This window comes from Colias philodice, chromosome 17 (genome assembly GCF_061535455.1).
Source record: "Colias philodice isolate Cphi_HAF_F1 chromosome 17, ilColPhil1 Martin Lab GWU primary, whole genome shotgun sequence".
Classification (NCBI taxonomy): domain Eukaryota; kingdom Metazoa; phylum Arthropoda; class Insecta; order Lepidoptera; family Pieridae; genus Colias; species Colias philodice.
Window position 1 is genome coordinate 5830343 of NC_143102.1, and position 20466 is coordinate 5850808.

The 20466-nt window shown below is 35.6% G+C and overlaps 2 protein-coding genes across 2 annotated transcripts; both read left to right on the forward strand.

Annotated features, from left to right (window-relative positions):
* Positions 1–256: 256 nt before the first annotated feature.
* On the forward strand, positions 257–3358 carry LOC149481116 (arylphorin subunit alpha-like). The gene is made up of 5 exons (XM_089706134.1): positions 257–366; positions 804–937; positions 1026–1853; positions 1992–2158; positions 2380–3358. Exons 1-5 carry the CDS (start codon positions 267–269, stop codon positions 3269–3271), a joined length of 2121 nt encoding a protein of 706 aa, XP_089562260.1. The 5' UTR covers positions 257–266; the 3' UTR covers positions 3272–3358.
* A 9244-nt stretch (positions 3359–12602) lies between these two features.
* LOC149481117 (arylphorin subunit alpha-like) lies at positions 12603–19507 on the forward strand. Its single transcript, XM_089705889.1, has 5 exons — positions 12603–12712; positions 13032–13165; positions 13390–14214; positions 14311–14477; positions 18544–19507. Exons 1-5 carry the CDS (start codon positions 12613–12615, stop codon positions 19433–19435), a joined length of 2118 nt encoding a protein of 705 aa, XP_089562015.1. The 5' UTR covers positions 12603–12612; the 3' UTR covers positions 19436–19507.
* Positions 19508–20466: the final 959 nt, after the last annotated feature.

Genomic DNA, 20466 nt, shown 5'->3' on the forward strand with positions numbered 1-20466 from the left:
CTTTGATCTAATAATAAGTAAAAATATAAATTAATTAGCTAGGCTGGGCTTAGAACTTCAGAAACTTTCTTTGTAATCGATATATTCGTTGACAACAGTCACCACGAAGCGTCTTCTGACCCCATGAAAGGTCACTGCAGATACACGATAAAGAACAATCCCAAATATTATTATGTACGTTTATGAAAGAGATAACGTTTATGAATTTAGTATAAAAAGTGCGAGAGGAAAGTAGTGAGGCACAGTTACCGTTCGGTCTGGCAACCATGAAGACTGTCTTGGTCCTAGCGAGTTTGGTGGCCCTGGCTTTGGCCGGGAGCATTGTAGTTCCGCCTCAAGCACCCAACGTTTACAGAGAGAAGTCTGGTAAGAAATATCTATGTAATAACATAAATTCATTCAATGTCCGTCTTTCAAGAGTTGAATATTTTCCAAGTAAATTAAATTGAATTTTAAATATTAAATTAAGTGCTGTGAATTAAATAACTAAATATTCAATTAAGTACTATGAATTCACTAAAACGAACAGAGAAAAATAATAACTAATGTAAAACTTGAGGCAAAAATATAAACGATAATTCTTAAAACATGTCCACAGTAGAAAACTCAAACTCACTCCAACTCAACTTAAATCTGTAAAAAAATTACGGCCTAGTCGATGCTTTGTGTTGTTGTTCTATAACAAGTATTAGAAGATGCCTTATTGGTGTCTGAATATCTTATTACGGTTTTTCAATTGTTTATTCATAATACAATAACAAAACTTCCTGTGACAATTTAATACATATATTCTTATCTTTCAGTCGACAATGAGTTCGTTACGAAGCAGATGGAAATACTCAAGCTCATGTACCACTCTGGTCAAATAAACCCCGAGGCTGAGTACTACAAAATTGGCAAGGACTTCGACATTGAAGCCCACATCAACAACTACTCTGTAAGTTTCATAGTAGTGATATTTTGATGATTTATCATTACATATATGTACTAAAACTCCTTGTAACAAAATTATTCATTGATTTCAGAACCAGAAAGCTGTTGAGGAATTCTTGGACTTATGGAAAGTTGGATTCCTTCCCAAGAACATTCCCTTCTCGATCTTCAATGAGAAATCCAAACAAGAAGCCGTAGCTTTGTTCCACGTGCTTTACTACGCCAAGGACTTCGACACCTTCTACAAGACTGCCGCTTTCGCTCGCATCTACTTGAACGAAGGCCAATTCTTGTACTCTTACTACATCGCTGTGCTCCACCGCCCTGACACCAAGGGATTAGTTCTCCCAGCTCCTTATGAAGCGTACCCAGAACTCTTCACCAACGTTGATGTTTGGTACAAAATCAACCGCGTTAAGATGGAACAAGGCGTGAGCGCAGTTGAATTCGGATCCGAATACGGTGTTGTCCAAGAAAACGATAAATATGTCTTCTATGCTAACTACTCTGACTACTTCACCTACCCTGGTGAAGAACACAAGATTTCGTACTTCACAGAAGATATTGGTCTTAACGCTTACTACTACTACTTCCACGCTTTCTTCCCATTCTGGTTGGAGAGCGACGTACAGCCCGTCCTGAAGGAACACCGTGGCGAGATCTACTACTATTTCTACCAACAACTCTTGGCTCGCTACTATCTTGAACGTCTATCAAACGGCATTGGTGAAATTCCTGAATTCTCATGGAACAAGCAAATTGTACCTGGTTACAGGCCAATGATGAAATACTACAACAACTTCGCTCAAAGACCCCAATACTACCAGATTCCTTACGAATCCCAAGTCAAGGAAGTGCAACTCCTTGAGGCTTATGAAAACAGCTTCATTCAAAATCTGCTACAAGGACACGTTAAGTCTGTGAGTATGAAAATTTAAAGTTAACTAGCATCTTTAACATTAATTTCTGCTTTAGATGCTTAAAAAAAGTTCCATTTTTACTGATGATGAAATTAAGAAATTAAAGAAAAATTATATTTAATGTTTTTTTTCCAACAGTACAACCAGGACGTTGACTTCCACAATTCCAAATCTGTTAACTTCGTTGGAAACTTCTGGCAAGCTAACGCTGACTTGTATTCTAAAGTTGGTCCATGGAAGCAGCCTTACTCTTATGAAGGAATTGCTCGTTACTTATTGAGTGCTGCCCCTGAATCTTTTGAAAAGTAAGTAAATATTTTATTGAATGTCGAATTACTAAGGTTTTAATATCATTATTGCTTTAGAAATGGTTCAATCTTTTACTTTCCTACATCACATGATAAGGTCCGTCTTGGACCTTATCAATGAAATTTACAATCTGTCAATCTATTAAAACACTACGGTATTGGCATTTAAATAAAATCTTTACTTTTTAACATTTTAACAACTATATTTATCATTTCAGGTACAAGTTTGTACCAGCTGCTCTTGACTTCTACCAGACATCTCTTCGTGATCCAGTCTTCTACCAGCTCTACAGCAAGATCTTGAAATACTTCATTGACTTCAAGAACTCCCTGATTCCATACACCCAAGATGTCCTCCACTACGTTGGAGTTAAGATCAACGACGTTAAGGTCGACAAACTGGTCACCTACTTCGACTACTATGACTTCGAAGTTACCAACGCTGTATGCTTGAACCAAGAAGAAATGAAGTCCAACAAATTCCCCTTCTATGTTGTCCGCCAACCACGTCTTAACCACAAGCCGTTCTCCGTCTCCGTCGATGTTAAGTCAGACGTTGAAGGCGACGCCGTGTTCAAGATCTTCCTTGGACCTAAATACAACAGCCAAGGTTACCCCATCTCTCTTGAAGACAACTGGATGAACTTCGTTGAGTTGGACTGGTTCGTGCAGAAGCTTAGCAAGGGACAAAACAAGTTTGAGCGTAAATCCTCTGACTTCTACTACGTAAGGGAAGATTCCGCCCCCGTCCGCGAAGTACTCAAGATGCTCGGAGAAGGCAAAGTGCCCGTCGACATGTCTGTCAAGCCTGGTGCTTTCCCCAAACGCCTTGTTCTGCCTAAGGGTAACAAGGGAGGTTATCCATTCCAGATCTTCGTTGTTGCCTACCCCTACCAACAGGCTGCCAAGCAAGTCGAATCCATCAAGGTATTCGCCAACGACAACAAGCCTCTGGGCTACCCTCTGGACCGCCCAGTCAACGAGGTCTACTTCAAGCAACCCAACATGTTCTTCGAGGATGTCCACGTGTACCACGAGGGAGAACTCTACGCTTATGAGTACAATGTTCCTTACTACACCATTCATCATAATGAAGTTAACAAGCACTAAGAGATTATAGTAATGTGAGCGATATAATGGCAATTCAAATGTGTGTGTAAAATATATATAAATAAATAAATATTTAATTTATTTTTACTTTTCATTTTTTTATTTATTAAACTATTCCTAGATAACATAAATATAACAAGTGTTTAAGTTTATAAAAAAATAAAATAGGTTTCATGAATTACATTCTGAACTCCAAACGAAGAGCAGTTGAATATAAAACAGAACAAAAACTCGTAATCATGTGATTACATGTACATGTGTACACATACAAAAATAATAACTAGACATCGGATTATATGCATTTGCATATTTGCATATGCAAATGCATAAAACTCTCTAATTACGGCGTTAGTGCATATTTTAGCCTTTTTCCCCAATCGTGCATATTTCGTTAAGTAACGGGAGTTTTGATTGGTCGACTAACCTTTATTAGCCAATCAGAACGCTCAGCGAGTAAACAAACCCTATTTTGGCATGGTCAAATGGCGAAAAATTACAAAATGGGCTCCATTTTAAGTAAATTTTTAGCCATTCAAAATAGGGCTAGATTACCCTTTCGGGGCTAAAAACTTAAAACACGGGTTGAATTCCAAAAAAGGGCTAGATTTAGCCCGGAAAGGTCTAAGGTGGCAACACTCGGCTCGCGGGTGACAAACGTCACAAATTTGCGCTCGAAAATTAGGTAAAAATGCTTAATTGTATATTGGCACAAAAACTATACTTAATTTCAAGAAAATTTCACTGTTTTTGTACATCTTAGATTTAAATATATAAAATAATAAAGGTATTTTTGATTTTGTATTGTGCATATTTTAGGCATATCAGTAGTTTTTAGTGCATATTTCGGCCTTTTTTAGTGCATATTTGCATGCATATTTTGGCATTTTGTTAGTGCATATAATCCGATGTCTAATAATAACATTAAAAATACACATCTATCTATCACTTGAAAATCACTGAACTACTATAACATTTACCATAATATAATTTACTGAGACCAAATGTAATTACCTCTAAATTGACATAATAAACAGATTATTAATAATTACAGATAAACCAAAATTTTGTTACATTTAAAAAAAATATTCTAATTTATTAGGTAGTAATTTTTTTTATTAAAGAATATATTGTACACATTTTCAATTATTTTCCAATTATGAATCATCATTAACAATGACTACAATGAGAGTGAGGTTTACAAATAAATTCAATATCATTTTTAAGAAGCTACAATTAAAGGGTAGATATTATTTAAAATATACACATGAAAATGAGGGTCAAAATTTATGTTATCAAATAGCATACTTTAAACATTTTCAAAAATTGTGTACAGTGTTGAAAAAAATTCCTTACAATGTCCTTCATTTGTAATAACCAGTCATAACTCATAAGCATTAAAAATACACAACGTTACAAAACTGCTTTTCAACGTCGATTTAATCTTTGCTTGTTTTTTTACGAATAAAGTCAAAAACTACGCTTGTGATAAAATAAATATATAACTATACCAGCTATCTAGAAAAATAGATCACAATATGGAATCCGAGCGAAGCCGGGACAAGCAAATAGTTTATTTATATTTTAACACTAGAGCGCTCGCGCGGGGGACATAGGTCACCCAGTGTATTATATTGCTAAATATTTTTTAAAGAATCGTGCTTGAGTGTTGTTGTCTCAGGTATTCCCCGACTAACAATTACCGGACATTTTAGCAGCTTCCTTGGTGCAACGAAGAGTACTCTGCGAAAATATAGAAGTACATGGGTGACGCATGTCCCCCGCGCGAGCGTTCTAGGAAGTTTGTGAAATCATACAATTACGAGTGAAAATCAAGTACATATACCCCTTTTATTTTTTACTGCTCTTATGATCAATTTATACTTTTAAGACATTATTAATAAGTATATGGGTAACTAAAATCGAAATAAAATACTCATATTCGAGTGCTAGGACATACTTATTTTTTATTGAAAATAAAATTTTATTGGATAAGAACAACTTATTCTTATACTTAATAATAAGATGATTATTACAAACTGATTGATCACAATAAGTAAAAAATTAGTTACTTTTCACAGAGGTTTATGTTCAGCTCATAATTTTAAGTAAAATGAGAAAATATTGATATTTTTTTTGTTTCATCACTTAAAAATAAAGTTGATTCATAAATAAGTACTTCGTTTACTTTTTAAACAACGATTTTTATGAAAAAAAAAACGTGCGTCGTAATGGGTGACATATTATGTAACCCACGCGTGCACTCAAGGAAAATTTTAGGCGCGAGCGCTCTAGTGTTAATGAAAACTTTATAGATTACATTATTATTTGTCTCACGAGTTTGTAACTATAATTATTTGATATACTGAACTTTTTTAAACAGTTATATGATGCATATTTATAGCTCTCATACACAAAACAATTTAAATCAAATTTTTCTAACCTACTAATTATACATTTTTAATAATTTTACTGATAAATATTGGTAAATATTTTGCAAACGAGACTTGGACATTTCGAAAAGAAATAGCAGTTGTTAGTCTGTATGTTATCTGTTATGAAAAAGACACTTTAACTATAAGCTTAGAAAACTAGTGTCAATCGCTAATATGAACAGCTATGAGCTAACCACTACACAGTATAAAACAAAGCTGTAGCTGTAGCCTATACGTCTTTAAAACTACACAACGGATTTAAAAGATGTTTTAATAGATAGAGTCATTCAAGAGCAAGGTTTTACTATACAGTTTATTAAGTTTTATACAAAGAGAGCGAAGCCGTGGGAGGAAATCTAGTATAGAATATTAAAAACACCATCTTCTAACGGTGAGTATTATCAAACGAACAGAGCTAGAGCAAGATCATTATTTCGTGATCTTTGAGTGTAAACGAAAACTTGTCTTCAGTATTGTTCAGTAGAACATAGCATAGAATCTCTTCGAACGCACTAAGAACGATGACCGCCTCCTTGGTACAGTGGTTGACGCGTGAGTGTAGAACCGAGTGGTCCTGGGTTCGATTCCCGTTGGAGACGAAGAAAAAAAAATGCATCGGTCTGACAGGACACGGAAGGCTGATCACCTACTTGTCCCTAAAAAAATCGATCAGTGAAACAGATGTATAATGCATCTGCCCCTTACCCCTCTAGGGGACATGGGACTTCACTTTTTTAAGAACCATGATGATGACTACAAGTTGGATTTCCTCAAAAAAGGTTATAATATTTTTGCAATGCTCTTTTTTCCGTTTCATGGCAGAGGGAGTAATAAATAGGACAGCATGCGAAAGGGACAAGATATCAACAAATTTGTATTTTTATCTACTACCATAGTATTTTATTATCTGTTCTACTACTTACGTCCACGCAGACGCATCTACTTCTAGAATATTCAGCTTTTTACTAAGAGTGTCAAGTGGTTTAAATGTTTCATCTAACTTTTTTAGGGTTCCGTAGCCAAAATGGCAAAAACGGAACCCTTATAGTTTCGTCATGTCCGTCTGTCCGTCTGTCCGTCTGTCCGTCTGTCACAGCCGATTTACTCGGAAACTATAAGTACTACAGTGATGAAATTTGATGGGAATATGTGTTGTATGAACCGCTACAAAAATATGACACTAAATAGTAAAAAAAAGAATTGGGGGTGGGGCCCCCCATACATGTAACTGAGGGATGAAATTTTTTTTTTCGATGTACATACCCGTGTGGGGTATCAATGGAAAGGTCTTTTAAAATGATATAAAGTTTTCTAAAAAACATTTTTCTTAAAGTGAACGGTTTTTGAGATATCAGCTCTCAAAGTCGTAAAAAGTATGTCCCCCCCCCTCTATTTTTATAACTACGGGGTATAAAATTCTAAAAAAAATAGAGGTGATGCATGCTAATTAACTCTTTCAACGATTTTTGGTTTGATCAAAGTATCTCTTATAGTTTTTGAGATAGGTTGATTTAACTGTAATTTATTATATTTGCTGCTACGGAACCCTTTGTGCGCGAGCCCGACTCGCACTTGGCCGGTTTTATTATTTTTTTTTTCTTGCATTATTCATATTTTTTAAGAGTGTTGAAAGTTAATAAATTTTAAATATTATTGTATTTTAAGTTGTAAAAGTAAACTTCACTCCCTACTACCTACGTACTGAGCAGGCAAGCTGATTAGAAATTGGGGAATAATAAAACGAGCGACTGAAAATAAAGTGAGCGACTGATTATGAGATACTGATTTAATAACTTGAGCGGTATGAATTTGAGTAATCGACAAATAAACTAAACAAGCAACGAATATTAGTTGATAATAAAATACAGATTGAGCGTACTAAAGGAGGATTGTGATTAATCCATTTGATATTATTTAGAATTCTAACTGTGTGATTACATTAGATACTATATGAGCGACAAAATTACTAGTTGAGCGAATAGATTACTAAGTTTATTTTACGAATTTAATTGATTGAATAGCAAGTAAATAACTGCACACTACATTTGAAGACTATCTAGTATCTACATTTGGTTTTGGCGGTCATCTTGGATTTAAAATTAATCTAGTCATTATAGTAAGTTCACCTCGGAATTCGAGATACCCAGCTGTTAATCTGTAAATACAATTACATGGGCAGTTAAGTGTTGTTAAATAAATTAATACTGAATAAAAAGTCGATAAGTTAGGAAAACAATGATAAAATATAATATAATAGTTAATAAAAATTTACCAATATTTACAATAATTGATTTATCGATAGTTCATCAACTATATATGGCGCGTTTTTGACCGGAGGCACCGGTTGACCAGAAGTGATGCTGTGACCGCGCGCTCTCCGCCCTCTATGTCGAAAACGGTTCACCGTATAAAAAAATTTTTAAACAAAATTAGTAGATAATTTTGTATCCTACAACATTGATAGTAAATACAAATAGCAAAAAACCCATAGGAAATGAGATATTTCCAAAGAAAGCGCATACAACCAGATTTTTGTAACCTTTGACCTTGAAATTTAATAGATGCTTACACCCTACAATTTGTAGGTTTTGAGACAACTTTTAGGGTGTAAAAAATATACAAATATTTACAGACTCACAGCTGGGTATCTCAAATTCAGAGATTCTTACCTAATTTAACTTTAAATGACTGGGCCAATTTCTCATTCTTTATTTCGACATAATATTTTGTTTGTTCATTAAAAGTAAAGAATCTGCAATAAGGATGTCTCTGTTTGTTTCAGTAATCTCAGTAACGCTCAATATGATTGTATGAATTTAATTGGGCAATAGCTTTAGCTTATGTTATAAAACTTAGTATTACCATTTAATAATAATCCTTATAATATTATAAACTAGCGACCTGCCCCGGCTTCGCACGGGTGCAATGCTGATACTAAATACACTACAGAAAAATTGTTAACGTTGTATAGGTATAAAAATATAGCGGCCCGCTCCGGCCTCCGGCATCGCACGGGTATAAAATACATAGCCGGGCGGCCGCAAACGCTACGTCCTGCAATTTTTAAATCTGTAATATCTTCGAAAATATTCACTTAAATCATACGGTGTAAAGGGCCATATAGATCTATATTAAATGAACAATGTATCCATGGTATTTAATTGGTTAAGGATTAATGCTGTATTGGTTAAAATCGCTTCGAAAATTAGCCATTATTTGTCGTAAAAAGTAAATGACAAAAAAAAGTTATTGTGGGTTATCCATAAGAGATAGACATATACCATCGCGGACTTTTCTGTAGACCTTTTCAATGTGTATAATACTTAGTACATTATTTTGATAAAACTCGTAGGGTTCAGCCTGCGTTTGCAATGTAAGCGGAATAAATGTAATTTTTTACGACATCACATTAGAAACCTCAAAAATAACAGTACTTCTCCACTACTTAATGGATCTTATTATACATATAAACCTTCCTCTTGAATCACTCTATCTATTAAAAAAAACCGCATCAAAATCCGTTGCGTAGTTTCAAAGATTTAAGCGTACAAAGGGACATAGGGACATAGGGATATAGGGACAGGGAAAGCGACTTTGTTTTATACTATGTAGTGATGCGAAAGTAACTCTGTCTGTCTGTCCGTTACTCAATCAAACCTAAACTACTGAACCAATTTTCATGAAATTTGGTATGGAGATATTTAGATACCCGAGAAAGGACATAAGCTACTTTTTATCCCGGGTAAATGACTCGATCCCGGAAATCCCACGGGAACGGGAACTGTGCGGGTTTTTCTTTGACTGCGCGGGCGAAGCCGCGGGCGGAAACCTAGTAAGTCAATAAAAACAGAGACATTGGACACTGGGTAGTGCAGAAAATAAGTTCCCGACTATGACATAATAAAATATGATTTTGAACCATATTTTAATTTAATTGCAAAATAAATAATTGATATATACCTAATATTATCTACTTATGTAATTAGTAAATACCTCGTACGGAAAAGATGTTCATTCTAAACGTCAGCATTCTATTCATCTTTGATGGTGGACCAGACTAAAGAGTCTGGTCCATCATCAAAGTATTATGTAAATGTATAAACAAAAATAGATGTCAAATGAGACAAAAGCGATAAAATAATTAAATCTGTTAAGTGCGAGGTGGACTCGCGAAACTTAAGGTTCAGTACAAATGTTTCATAGTTTTTATCTCAGACTTTGAGCGCGGCGACCGAATCGAGTGCCACACATATTAAGCTATTGAATAGCTTCTATCGCGGGCCTTCAGCGCGGGGACCGAATCGAGAAATTCCGTAACGAAAAAAACTCACGCTCCCCACTCCGACGGGCTCGGAGGTGTGGCTTGAAGGCATGCTTTGCAATAGCTTTACCGCTTCAGTCCCCGAGTGCCACACGTCTTTTTTTTTTCTTTAAATGTTCCTATTTTATCGCAATATTTTGGTATTTATTAAATATTATTATTAATATTTTAAAATACGTCCTGTTTTATTTTTACGATAGCAGTTCTCTATTGTATTTCCATAGTATTTCGTAATTCGAAAATAGATAATGCTAATAAACAGGGTGTCCCACTGTTGGTATACTAAGCTCAAAGGAGGTTATAGTTTTGCATACGCTGAGTACGTAAAAAATACTTATAAAATTCCAAACGCATTTTTTTTTCAAATAGATGAATTTTTAAAACTCTATATTGTACACCCATAACAAGCAACCCGCCAGACGGAATATGCCGGCTGTGCTAAGCTAAAAAAGAAAACATGAATTTTCAGGAAAAAATTAGCAAATTTTTTTGGCGTAATTTTGTTGTTTAAGTATTTTTTACGTGATCAGTGTATGCAAAACTACAAGTCCCTTCGCGCTTAGTATACCAATAGTGGGACACCCTGTATAAGTGGAGAAAAACCAGTAATTTAAAAATTACAATTTTTTATTTCTTAAAAAGCTGGTGTTTGTTTATTAATTTTTTGAAGTAAATATTATGTCTAAAAATTTTATAAATATTTCAAGCCTTCACGTGTTGTTGTTATCAATGTCGAGGCAAAAAATCCCGTTTATATATTATGGAAACCCTCTCATTTATTAAGCTATTGCATAGCTTCTATCGCGAACCTTGAGCGCGGGGACCGAATCCAGAAATTCCGTAACGAAAAAACCTTACGCTCCCCACTACGACGGACACGGAGGTGTGGCTTGAAGGCATGCTATGCAATAGCTTTACCGCGGCAGTCCCCGAGTGCCACAAGTCTCTTTCATTTTAGGTATGGTGTTTTTTTAGTATTTTTGGTTATTTTTATCAGAAAATTTTAACTGCCTCAGTTGCTACTGATACCGTGATCGGTTCATGAGATACAGCTTGGTGACAGACTGACAGACATATAGACAGTAAGCAAATTCTCAATAATAGAGTCCCGTTTTACCCTTTCGGTACGAAACCCTAATAAAAGGTAAGAAAATAAACAACGAATCATAATTAACTAAGATAATTCATTGTGCTTACAATGTATTATCTTTTGTTTAAATTTAATAAGTTCAAAAGGTTAGTGATAAAATTCTCTAATTAACAGTTTATGAAGGTGTAAAATGTTAAGACATAATCACAGATATTGATAATTAAAAGACAATACATGGACAATACATAATGATGTAATTTTGTATATTTTTTTGTTCATAGAAATTCAAACCTTACAATTTTTCGCCAATTTAAACAAAGATGTAGGTTGTCATGTAGGTTGTAACTTCATTTTTATAAATTAATAAAATTTTGTAGATTTTTTTTTATGTTAAGGTTATGGCTCCCGTTTGAAACTTGTCCTGAATCGTCATCATCAGCTTATTTATTTATGGTCAGGAAAACAGAAAATCACTTTCGAACTTTTGGTTCTTTTTTTAGTATGATTCTTCACAATATCTAGAGCATTTAAAGTTATGCTTAATACATGTAGGTAATAATTATAATGCTTTCTCAAATTCGTCTACTTCGTTACGTTAAAAACTGACAAATATTTTATTTATCAAGCAGTTAAAATGGCTTCAAAATGTATTGATTTTATTTCATTTTCTCTACTGTAACATAATGAGACACATAAGTGAGTATTTTTGCAATTTGCATAGGCTACAATGCAAAAGGAATGATATAATAATTATTATATTGTGACGAAATGAAAGAGATTGTGTAAATATATTTCAAAAGTATTCGATGTTATTTATAAACATTTGAAAATTTATGAATCCGTTATCCTGTTAATGAAAATAACGTGAATTCGAATTCCGCCTTTATTCTTTTCTTAAAAAAATCTCAGAAATGCAATAGAGTTATTAAATTACTACCTGCGCTTCGCGGCTTCACCCGCGTAGGTGTCCGCTCCTGTTGGTCTTAGCGTAATGATAATGTGTAGTCTATAGCCTTTTTCGATAAATGGGATATCTAACACTGAAAGAATTTTTCAATACACATTTACACGCTGTCTCTATAAATCTTAAAATAAGATACCAATTGGAATTATCCCGACTGTTTGTATTTCCTCGTTTCAAGCTTATTTTAAGTACTTAATTGATACGCTATATAAAATTTAATTACCTACATGAAAAATTTACATTAAATGAAGTAAAATAATATCTAGATGTTACGAGTATTTTTCGAAACTTCCAGAACTATTTGCCCAATTAATATCAAATGCATTTAAATATAAAAATATCGTATTTAAGTTCTCGTTCTTTCATAAACAAATCTTTAATCGGCACCTCTCACGATATAAATAAATTTTAATATCCGATAAAGAATAACCCCAAGTATTATACATATCTGCATGAGATAAGGAGCAGCTGCATTTAGTATAAAAAGTGCATCTTCTGAGGGATAAGGCACAGTTACCGTTCGGTCTGGCAACCATGAAGACTGTCTTGGTCCTAGCGAGTTTGGTGGCCCTGGCTTTAGCCGGGAGCATTGTAGTCCCACAGAAATCCTCTGTCGACTACAAGGTGAAGAAAGGTAATATATTTCTCTGTCTTATATGATCAATGATGTAGTTTTTAATATTCACTTTATTCATTTTTAAATAAACCTAAATTATTAACCTATATTGATTACACTCTGCTTTTATATGTAGGTAATACTTGTTTTTGTTAAAGAGTTTGTAAAATTCGCATCTTTAAATACATTTTTGTTGTGTTTAAATCTCTAATTTGTCATAGATTTTTAATTCTATAAATTCCATACTCCATAATAAATTCAATATAAATTCATAATGTCTCTAAAAATAATATAATACCGATTTTTAGTCTTAAATTGCCATTTTCATTGTTAACAGTTGACAATGACTTCGTTGTGAGGCAACAACAACTTTTGAAGCTTCTGTACCACAGCAGCCAACTGAACCCTGAAGCTGAATACTACAAAATCGGAAAGGACTATGACATTGAAGCACACATTGGTGATTACACTGTGAGTAAATATGGTTTATTGGCAAACTGCATTCACAGTTTTAAAATTAACGTGCCTGCTTTTCTGTTTTGTAATACAGATTTAAGGAAATTAAATAGATACTATGTATTAAAATAAATTAAATTTATCCTCACCTCAAGAAAACATGATACATAATATTATATTATTAATCTCTTATTTCGGATTTTTTAAATGTTTAACTCACTTATTTTCGTACATTTCAGAACCAAAAAGCTGTTCAAGAATTCTTGAACTTATGGAAAGTGGGATTCCTCCCTAAGAACATTCCTTTCTCGATCTTCAACGAGAAATCCAAACAAGAAGCCGTAGCTTTGTTCCACGTATTTTACTACGCTAAGGACTTCGACGTCTTCTACAAGACTGCCGCTTTTGCCCGCGTCTACTTGAACGAAGGCCAATTCTTGTATGCTTACTACATTGCTGTGCTCCACCGTCCCGACACAAAGGGAGTTGTTCTCCCAGCTCCTTATGAATCCTACCCTGAACTCTTCACCAACGTTGATGTTTGGTACAAAATCAATCGCGTCAGGATGGAAAAAGGCATCAACCCAGTTGAATTCGGATCCGAATATGGTGTTGTCCAAGAAAACGACAAATATGTCTTCTACGCTAACTACTCTGACTACTTCACCTACCCTGGTGAAGAACACAAGATTTCATACTTCACTGAAGATATTGGTCTTAACGCTTACTACTACTATTTCCACGCTTTCTTCCCATTCTGGTTGGAGAGCGACGTACAGCCCGTCCTGAAGGAACACCGTGGCGAGATCTACTACTACTTCTACCAACAACTCTTGGCTCGCTACTACCTTGAGCGTCTATCAAACGGTATTGGTGAAATTCCTGAATTTTCATGGGACAAGCAAATTGTACCTGGTTACAGGCCCATGATGAAATACTACAACAACTTTGTGCAGAGACCTAAATACTACCAAATTCCTTACGAATCCCAAGTCAAGGAACTGCAAGTGCTTGAAGCTTACGAACAGAGCTTCATTCAGTACGTCCAAGAAGGACAATTCAAGGTAAATATTGCATTAGTTAGATAAAAATATTATAAAGAAATAATGAATTTATTTAAAATACTTAGATATTTATTATACTTATTTTCTGTTTAACAGTACAACATGCAAGCCGAAAAACAAGACGTCAAATCTGTCAACTTCGTTGGAAACTTCTGGCAAGGCAATGCTGACTTTGTCGCTAAAATTGGTCCCTGGAAATATCCATACAGTTATGAAGGAATCGCTCGTTACGTTTTGAGTGCTGCTCCTCAATCTTTTGAAAAGTAAGTAATTAAGTTATTGATCATCACGTGCTAATCTATATAAATATTTTTTTTTGTATGTTCCAACAGTTATAACTCGAGATCTGCTGAACCAATTTTCATGGTTTTAGATTTGTTGGATTTGTCTCCGCGCAGAATAGCAGAATAAATTCTAAAATCAACAAAAACTAGATCAATAAACATTTTCCAAAAATTTTGATTTTCGTACATGTAAATCATTAGTTGTCAATCCTGTCAAATACGGTAAATATTGTTTGACATTCATGCGTTCAAAAATATATTTCGTGTAAAATAATTAAAAAGTAAAAAGGGTTTATAAACTATTGTCTGTATTTTTTTAAAATCAATTATTGAAGTGCAATTAAGGCGCGGGACATATACAAGCGGCGCGGCGCGCATCGGGCGCACCGCGGGCGCGCCAGCCGGCGCGCCGCGGGCGCGCCAGCCGGCGCGCCTCGGGCGCGCTGTTGGCGTCCGAAAATGATATTTATATAGAGTGGTTAAATGCATTTTCTTCATGCATAATTTAGTAAAATTATGTTTTTTGTGCTAAAAGAGATTTGAAAGTAACGTTAATTTGAAAGTAACGATTTTGTTTTGATAATTCCTTGTAAGTAAATAGCGAGGATAACCCCACGATTGCAAATATATCTTTGTTGGAAATGTTGGAATTTACTTGGAAAATTTTATAGTACTTTTAAAGTAATTTTAAAGTAGTACTGGTGTAATGATGGAAGAAAAGAAGGTTAAAATAACACAAAATTTATATTGTACTAGCGGTCCGCCCCGACTTCGCCCGTGGTACATATTTCGCAATAAAAGGTAGCCTATGTTCTTTCTCAGGGTCTAAAGATTATATGTGCCAAATTTCATCAAAATCGGTCCAGTACCTAGTTTATGCGTGAAAACCATACATACATACATACATACATACATACATACATACATACATACAAACCTTTCCTCTTTATAATATTAGTATAGATAAAATATGGTTTTCAAACACAGGTTTACATTTAAATTTTAAACCATATAAATCTTATCATTAAAATCTCAGTTCAAAAGTATTTACAGTACTGATCATTCCACAATATTATTACAATTACAAATAAATAAAAAACACAATCAAAATCAGGATTATCTTTATTTCTGACATTGTAAATACATGGGAACTTTCATTATGCTCTTCTTCATTTTCACTTTCCCTACTGCCATCACCTGTGTAAATCATTTCATCGATTAATTCAATTCACCTTTAAAAACAAAACGAAGAAGGGTATGTAATAGCAGCTCTATATAATTCCACACAGAGAGAACACATTTTTGACGGACAGGCTACCGTCTCCTATAGACCGGGAGATCTGACACAAAATTTCGAGTCATTTGTAACAGGATGGCGGTTCTACAGGGGTCTTAGTACGCAATGACAAAAAGAAAAACGATGGTGTGAACGCTGGTACCGTCGGCTTAGTCGCGTGGGCGTTAGTCGAACTCGTCGGAAAAATAGCGAAGTCAAACGATTTGTAACACAAAAAATTTAGAATTTACCGATAGCCCATAAAAAAGAAGTAGGCGGTAGTGTCATGCCATACTTTTCCGGTGTGACTTACAGCCCGCCATACCGACGCGAATGTGTTGATTTAAAAAAAACAATTCAACCATTTGTACCAGGCTAACTTTTGCACAGGTAACCATCGTCGTGCAGCCATTTACGAAAATCGCCATGCCATACTTTTCGGACGATTCCAAATGGTCGCCATACCGCCGAAAATCTGCAAATTTTTTTTTTGTAAAAATTGTAACAGACAAATGACTCGAAATTTTGTGTCAGTATCTCCCGGTCTACTACCACCCGATTTGTTTTTGATTGTGTATGACCGTGAATTGACCTCTATTTGGATGCGATGGGGGAAGCGCGCCTGCGGTACGCCTGCGGTACGCCCGCGGCGCAACCGTGGCGTGCCGCCTCGTCGCCTTTCCAAAATTCTTTCATACAAAATGTATAAGAAGGACGTGGTGCAAAACAGATTCAAGAGGTGCGCTTATGGCACGCCCGCGCCCGCGCCGCTTGTGTTTGACCCGCGCCTAAAGCAGATACATAAAAATTCCTCAAATATTTGTGTTTACACGTGCTTTCAGAAATTGATTAGGTATTTTTGGTGGGGGAACTAACCAAGAGGGTTAGTTCGATTAATTCTTAAAAAATTCTATAAAAATATAAAAATTCCAATTATTTGTTGCGATTTCGTCGACTGCGTTAACAATATTGCGTAGCTATAAACAAGTTAAATTGTGTTTTGAAGATTGCATCCATTTATGCCATGCAATTAGCACAGAAGAAGATGCAAAAAATGTTGGTCTATTGATTATTTTACCGGCGACATACACAGGTAGCCCAAGTAAATATGTGCAAGATGCAATGACATAATAATTTGTTCGTCATTATGGTCGGCCAGATCTATTCATTACATTTATATGTAATTCGAAATGGATGGAAATTATTCAACTGTTGCTTCCCGGACAAATATCAAGTGATCGGCACGACATCACCACACGTGTTTTCAAGCAAAAAATCCGATCACTGCCGAGTTACATTAAAGGAACATATCTTTGGGATTATTCAATGATTGATGTATTCAATCGAATGACGAAAATCTGGCTTGCAGCATGCACACATTTTAATTTGGTTAGTCGAAAGAATTCGGTCAGGTAAAATATATGATGATGAAATATATGATAATATGTGTGGGGATTGCTAATCCTGAAACCGAACCAGACCGACATGACGTTGTTATCACGAATATGATTCATGGATCGTGTGAAACCATCAACCACCAAACACCATGCATGGTTGACAGCAAGTGTACCAAAAGGTATCCACGAAGATTGATGGCAGAGACCATCACAGGCAACGATGGTTACCCACTGTATCAGCGTCGATCGCCCAATGATAATAATAGAATTATTATCACAACTAAAGTGAAATGAAACGGTAGCGTGGTCGATAACAGTTAAAGAATGAAAAGAGTTAATTCATGCTGCACAACTTATTAAAATTCAATCATTTTTCTCTGAGACGTGTTTGAAGTAATAACATAAAATACTATTACATATCAATCTATATAAATATTTATTTTGTATCGTTGTATTATGTTCATCAAAGCCTAAATTAGTTCAGCTAAAAGGCAATACAACATTCATTGACAGGGTGGTACAAAGTTCGCCGGGATAGCTAGTTCCAAAATAAATAAGAATTTTAAAATAGTATTTATATATTTTTTTTTATGCTGCGATAGGGGAGCGCTTGGCCACGATTTCGCCTGATGGTAAGCTGAGGTGTGGCCTAAGATGGAGCGTGCTACCCTAGAATGTACCTGTTCACTCAACAGGGATGGCGGAATTAGGTCGTGCAATTACGCAGCGCACTCTCCAAAGTGTATCCTGTAAAAAACCGATAGACTTGTCACTCAGCGGCGATGAGTGAGGCTTTTGAGTTTTTTGCCTACTAAAACATCGTCGTTTATGAGCCTCTTGGCACGCCTCTCTATCGCCTCAAGCGTCTCCAGCTGGTACTTGGCAGATCCATCCCAGAGGTGAGAGCAGTATTCCATGCACGAACGAACTAGTGTTGGTAGAGATTGAGCAACTGTCCCGAACTTAAATACTGCCTCACCTTCGCCAGTATACCAAGCGTTTTCGAGGCTACTTGGGCTTTGGATTCAATGTATTCCAAGAAGCTCGAGGCGATCAGTTATCGGCACGGATACACCTTGGAAGGACGGAGTCAGGTTGAATGGACTCCGTTTTGCGGAGAATAGAGACACCAACTTGGAGACAACCTGTTCATGCATTCAACCATGGCCTACCGTAGCGACTGGATTTGTGCCGCACTGGCTCGCGCGCTGGATGCGTATCTCCCCACAATAGTGCTATCGTCTGCGTACCCAAAGATACCGGGTCTCAGCAGATCGATATATAAACATAGATATATAAACATTATTTATAAAACAGTAATAAAAAATGAGTGAATAAGGATTGTAATATTAACCCTTTTAACCATTTTCAGATACAACTTCCTCCCAAGTGCACTGGACTTCTACCAAACATCTCTTCGTGACCCAGTCTTCTACCAGCTTTACAGCAAGATCTTAAAATATTTTATCGAGTTCAAAAAATACCTGGTTCCATACACCCAAGAAGTTCTTCACTACGTTGGAGTCAAGATCAACGACGTTAAGGTCGACAAACTGGTCACCTACTTTGACTACTACGATTTTGATGTAAACAACGCCGTTTGCTTAAGCCAAGAGGAACTGAAATCTAGCAACTTCCCCTTCTATGCTGTCCGCCAACCACGTCTTAACCACAAACCGTTCTCCGTATCCGTTGATGTTAAATCTGATGTTGAAAGCGAAGCCGTATTCAAGATCTTCCTTGGACCTAAATACAACAGCCAAGGTTATCCCATCTCTCTTGAAGACAACTGGATGAACTTCGTTGAGTTGGACTGGTTCGTGCAGAAGCTTAGCAAGGGACAAAACAAGATTGAGCGTAAATCCTCTGACTTCTACTACGTAAGGCAAGACTCCGCCCCCGTCCGCGAAGTACTCAAGATGCTTGGAGAAGGCAAAGTACCCGTTGACATGTCTGTTAAGCCTGGTGCTTTCCCAGAACGTCTTGTTCTGCCTAAGGGTAACAAGGGAGGTTATCCATTCCAGATCTTCGTCGTTGCCTACCCCTACCAACAGTCTGCTAAGCAAGTCGAATCCATCAAGGTATTTGCCAACGACAACAAGCCTCTGGGCTACCCTCTGGACCGCCCAGTCAACGAGGTCTACTTCAAACAACCCAACATGTTCTTCGAGGATGTCCACGTGTACCACGAGGGAGAACTCTACGCTTATGAGTACAATGTTCCTTACTATACCATTCATCATAACGAAGTTAACAAACACTAAAAGGAGAGAGAAAAGTGATTTATTTTATTATTATTTCAATTTTTATTTAATGTATGTATAAATAAAACAATATTTAACTATTTATATTTTAATTTATTTTATCCTAATTCACATAATTCTTCATATACAGGGTGACTGGTAATTCGACGTGATCCTTCAAAGGGGTTATACTAGAGGTCATTTGCAACAAATTAAGTCCAGTTAACCAGGGGTCAAAAATGGATGGTTATTGAGCTATGACGGTTTTTTGATTTTTAAGAAATTTTCTGCCTTTTTACCAAAAATAATTAATTATGAAAAAACTACTACACTGTTAACCGAAGAATGAGCGATCACTTTAAAAAAAATCTTGCCCAAAACTTGCATCACCTTAAAAATAAAAGGGTCTTAAGGTGGAATAAAACTTATTTTTGTAGTAAATTTTCCATAAGTAGTTAGGTTATTACTCGAAAAAATGTAGTAAACTTGATGTACAAATTAAAGACGTAAATTCCTTGTTTCATAAGCTTTCTAAAAAGGCACAAATGTTACCTACTTTTGCATGGGATCGAAATAAAAAAAATTAAAGACGTTATTTAAATTTTGATCAAAAAACCGTCATAGCTCAATAATCATCCGTTTTTGACCCCCGGTTAACTGGACTTAATTTGTTGCAAATTACCTCTAGTATAACCCCTTTGAAGGACCACGTCGAATTACCAGTCACCCTGTATATAAATCTCGTGTCCATATAAATCTAAATAACAAGACACTAGGAGTCGTAAGCACGCGTGACCTTGTCGCCACTCAGGTGACTTCCAAGTTGCTCTCGAGACGTGCGTGTGTAAACATAGTGTGTTTCATCATTTTTCATTGCGGAAATTCATCCTGCTATACTAATAAAGGAATAAAATTTCATCGCTAATTATTTTTTTTTAGAAATAATGCCGTTCTCCTTAAAATTAAAGAATATTTACAAGTAATACGAATGTCACCATAGTAATCTAAATAACAATAGATGGCACAGTCGACCGTTCTTATTATCAGGTTTA

Bases quoted from the DNA above. Each gene is read 5' to 3' on its own strand.
- LOC149481116 (XM_089706134.1), top strand. From the start codon at position 267: ATGAAGACTGTCTTGGTCCTAGCGAGTTTGGTGGCCCTGGCTTTGGCC. The intron at 367-803 runs GTAAGAAATATC...CTTATCTTTCAG, and splicing joins CGTTTACAGAGAGAAGTCTG to TCGACAATGAGTTCGTTACG. The intron at 1,854-1,991 runs GTGAGTATGAAA...TTTTTCCAACAG, and splicing joins TACAAGGACACGTTAAGTCT to TACAACCAGGACGTTGACTT.
- LOC149481117 (XM_089705889.1), top strand. From the start codon at position 12,613: ATGAAGACTGTCTTGGTCCTAGCGAGTTTGGTGGCCCTGGCTTTAGCC. The intron at 12,713-13,031 runs GTAATATATTTC...CATTGTTAACAG, and splicing joins CGACTACAAGGTGAAGAAAG to TTGACAATGACTTCGTTGTG. The intron at 14,215-14,310 runs GTAAATATTGCA...TCTGTTTAACAG, and splicing joins TCCAAGAAGGACAATTCAAG to TACAACATGCAAGCCGAAAA.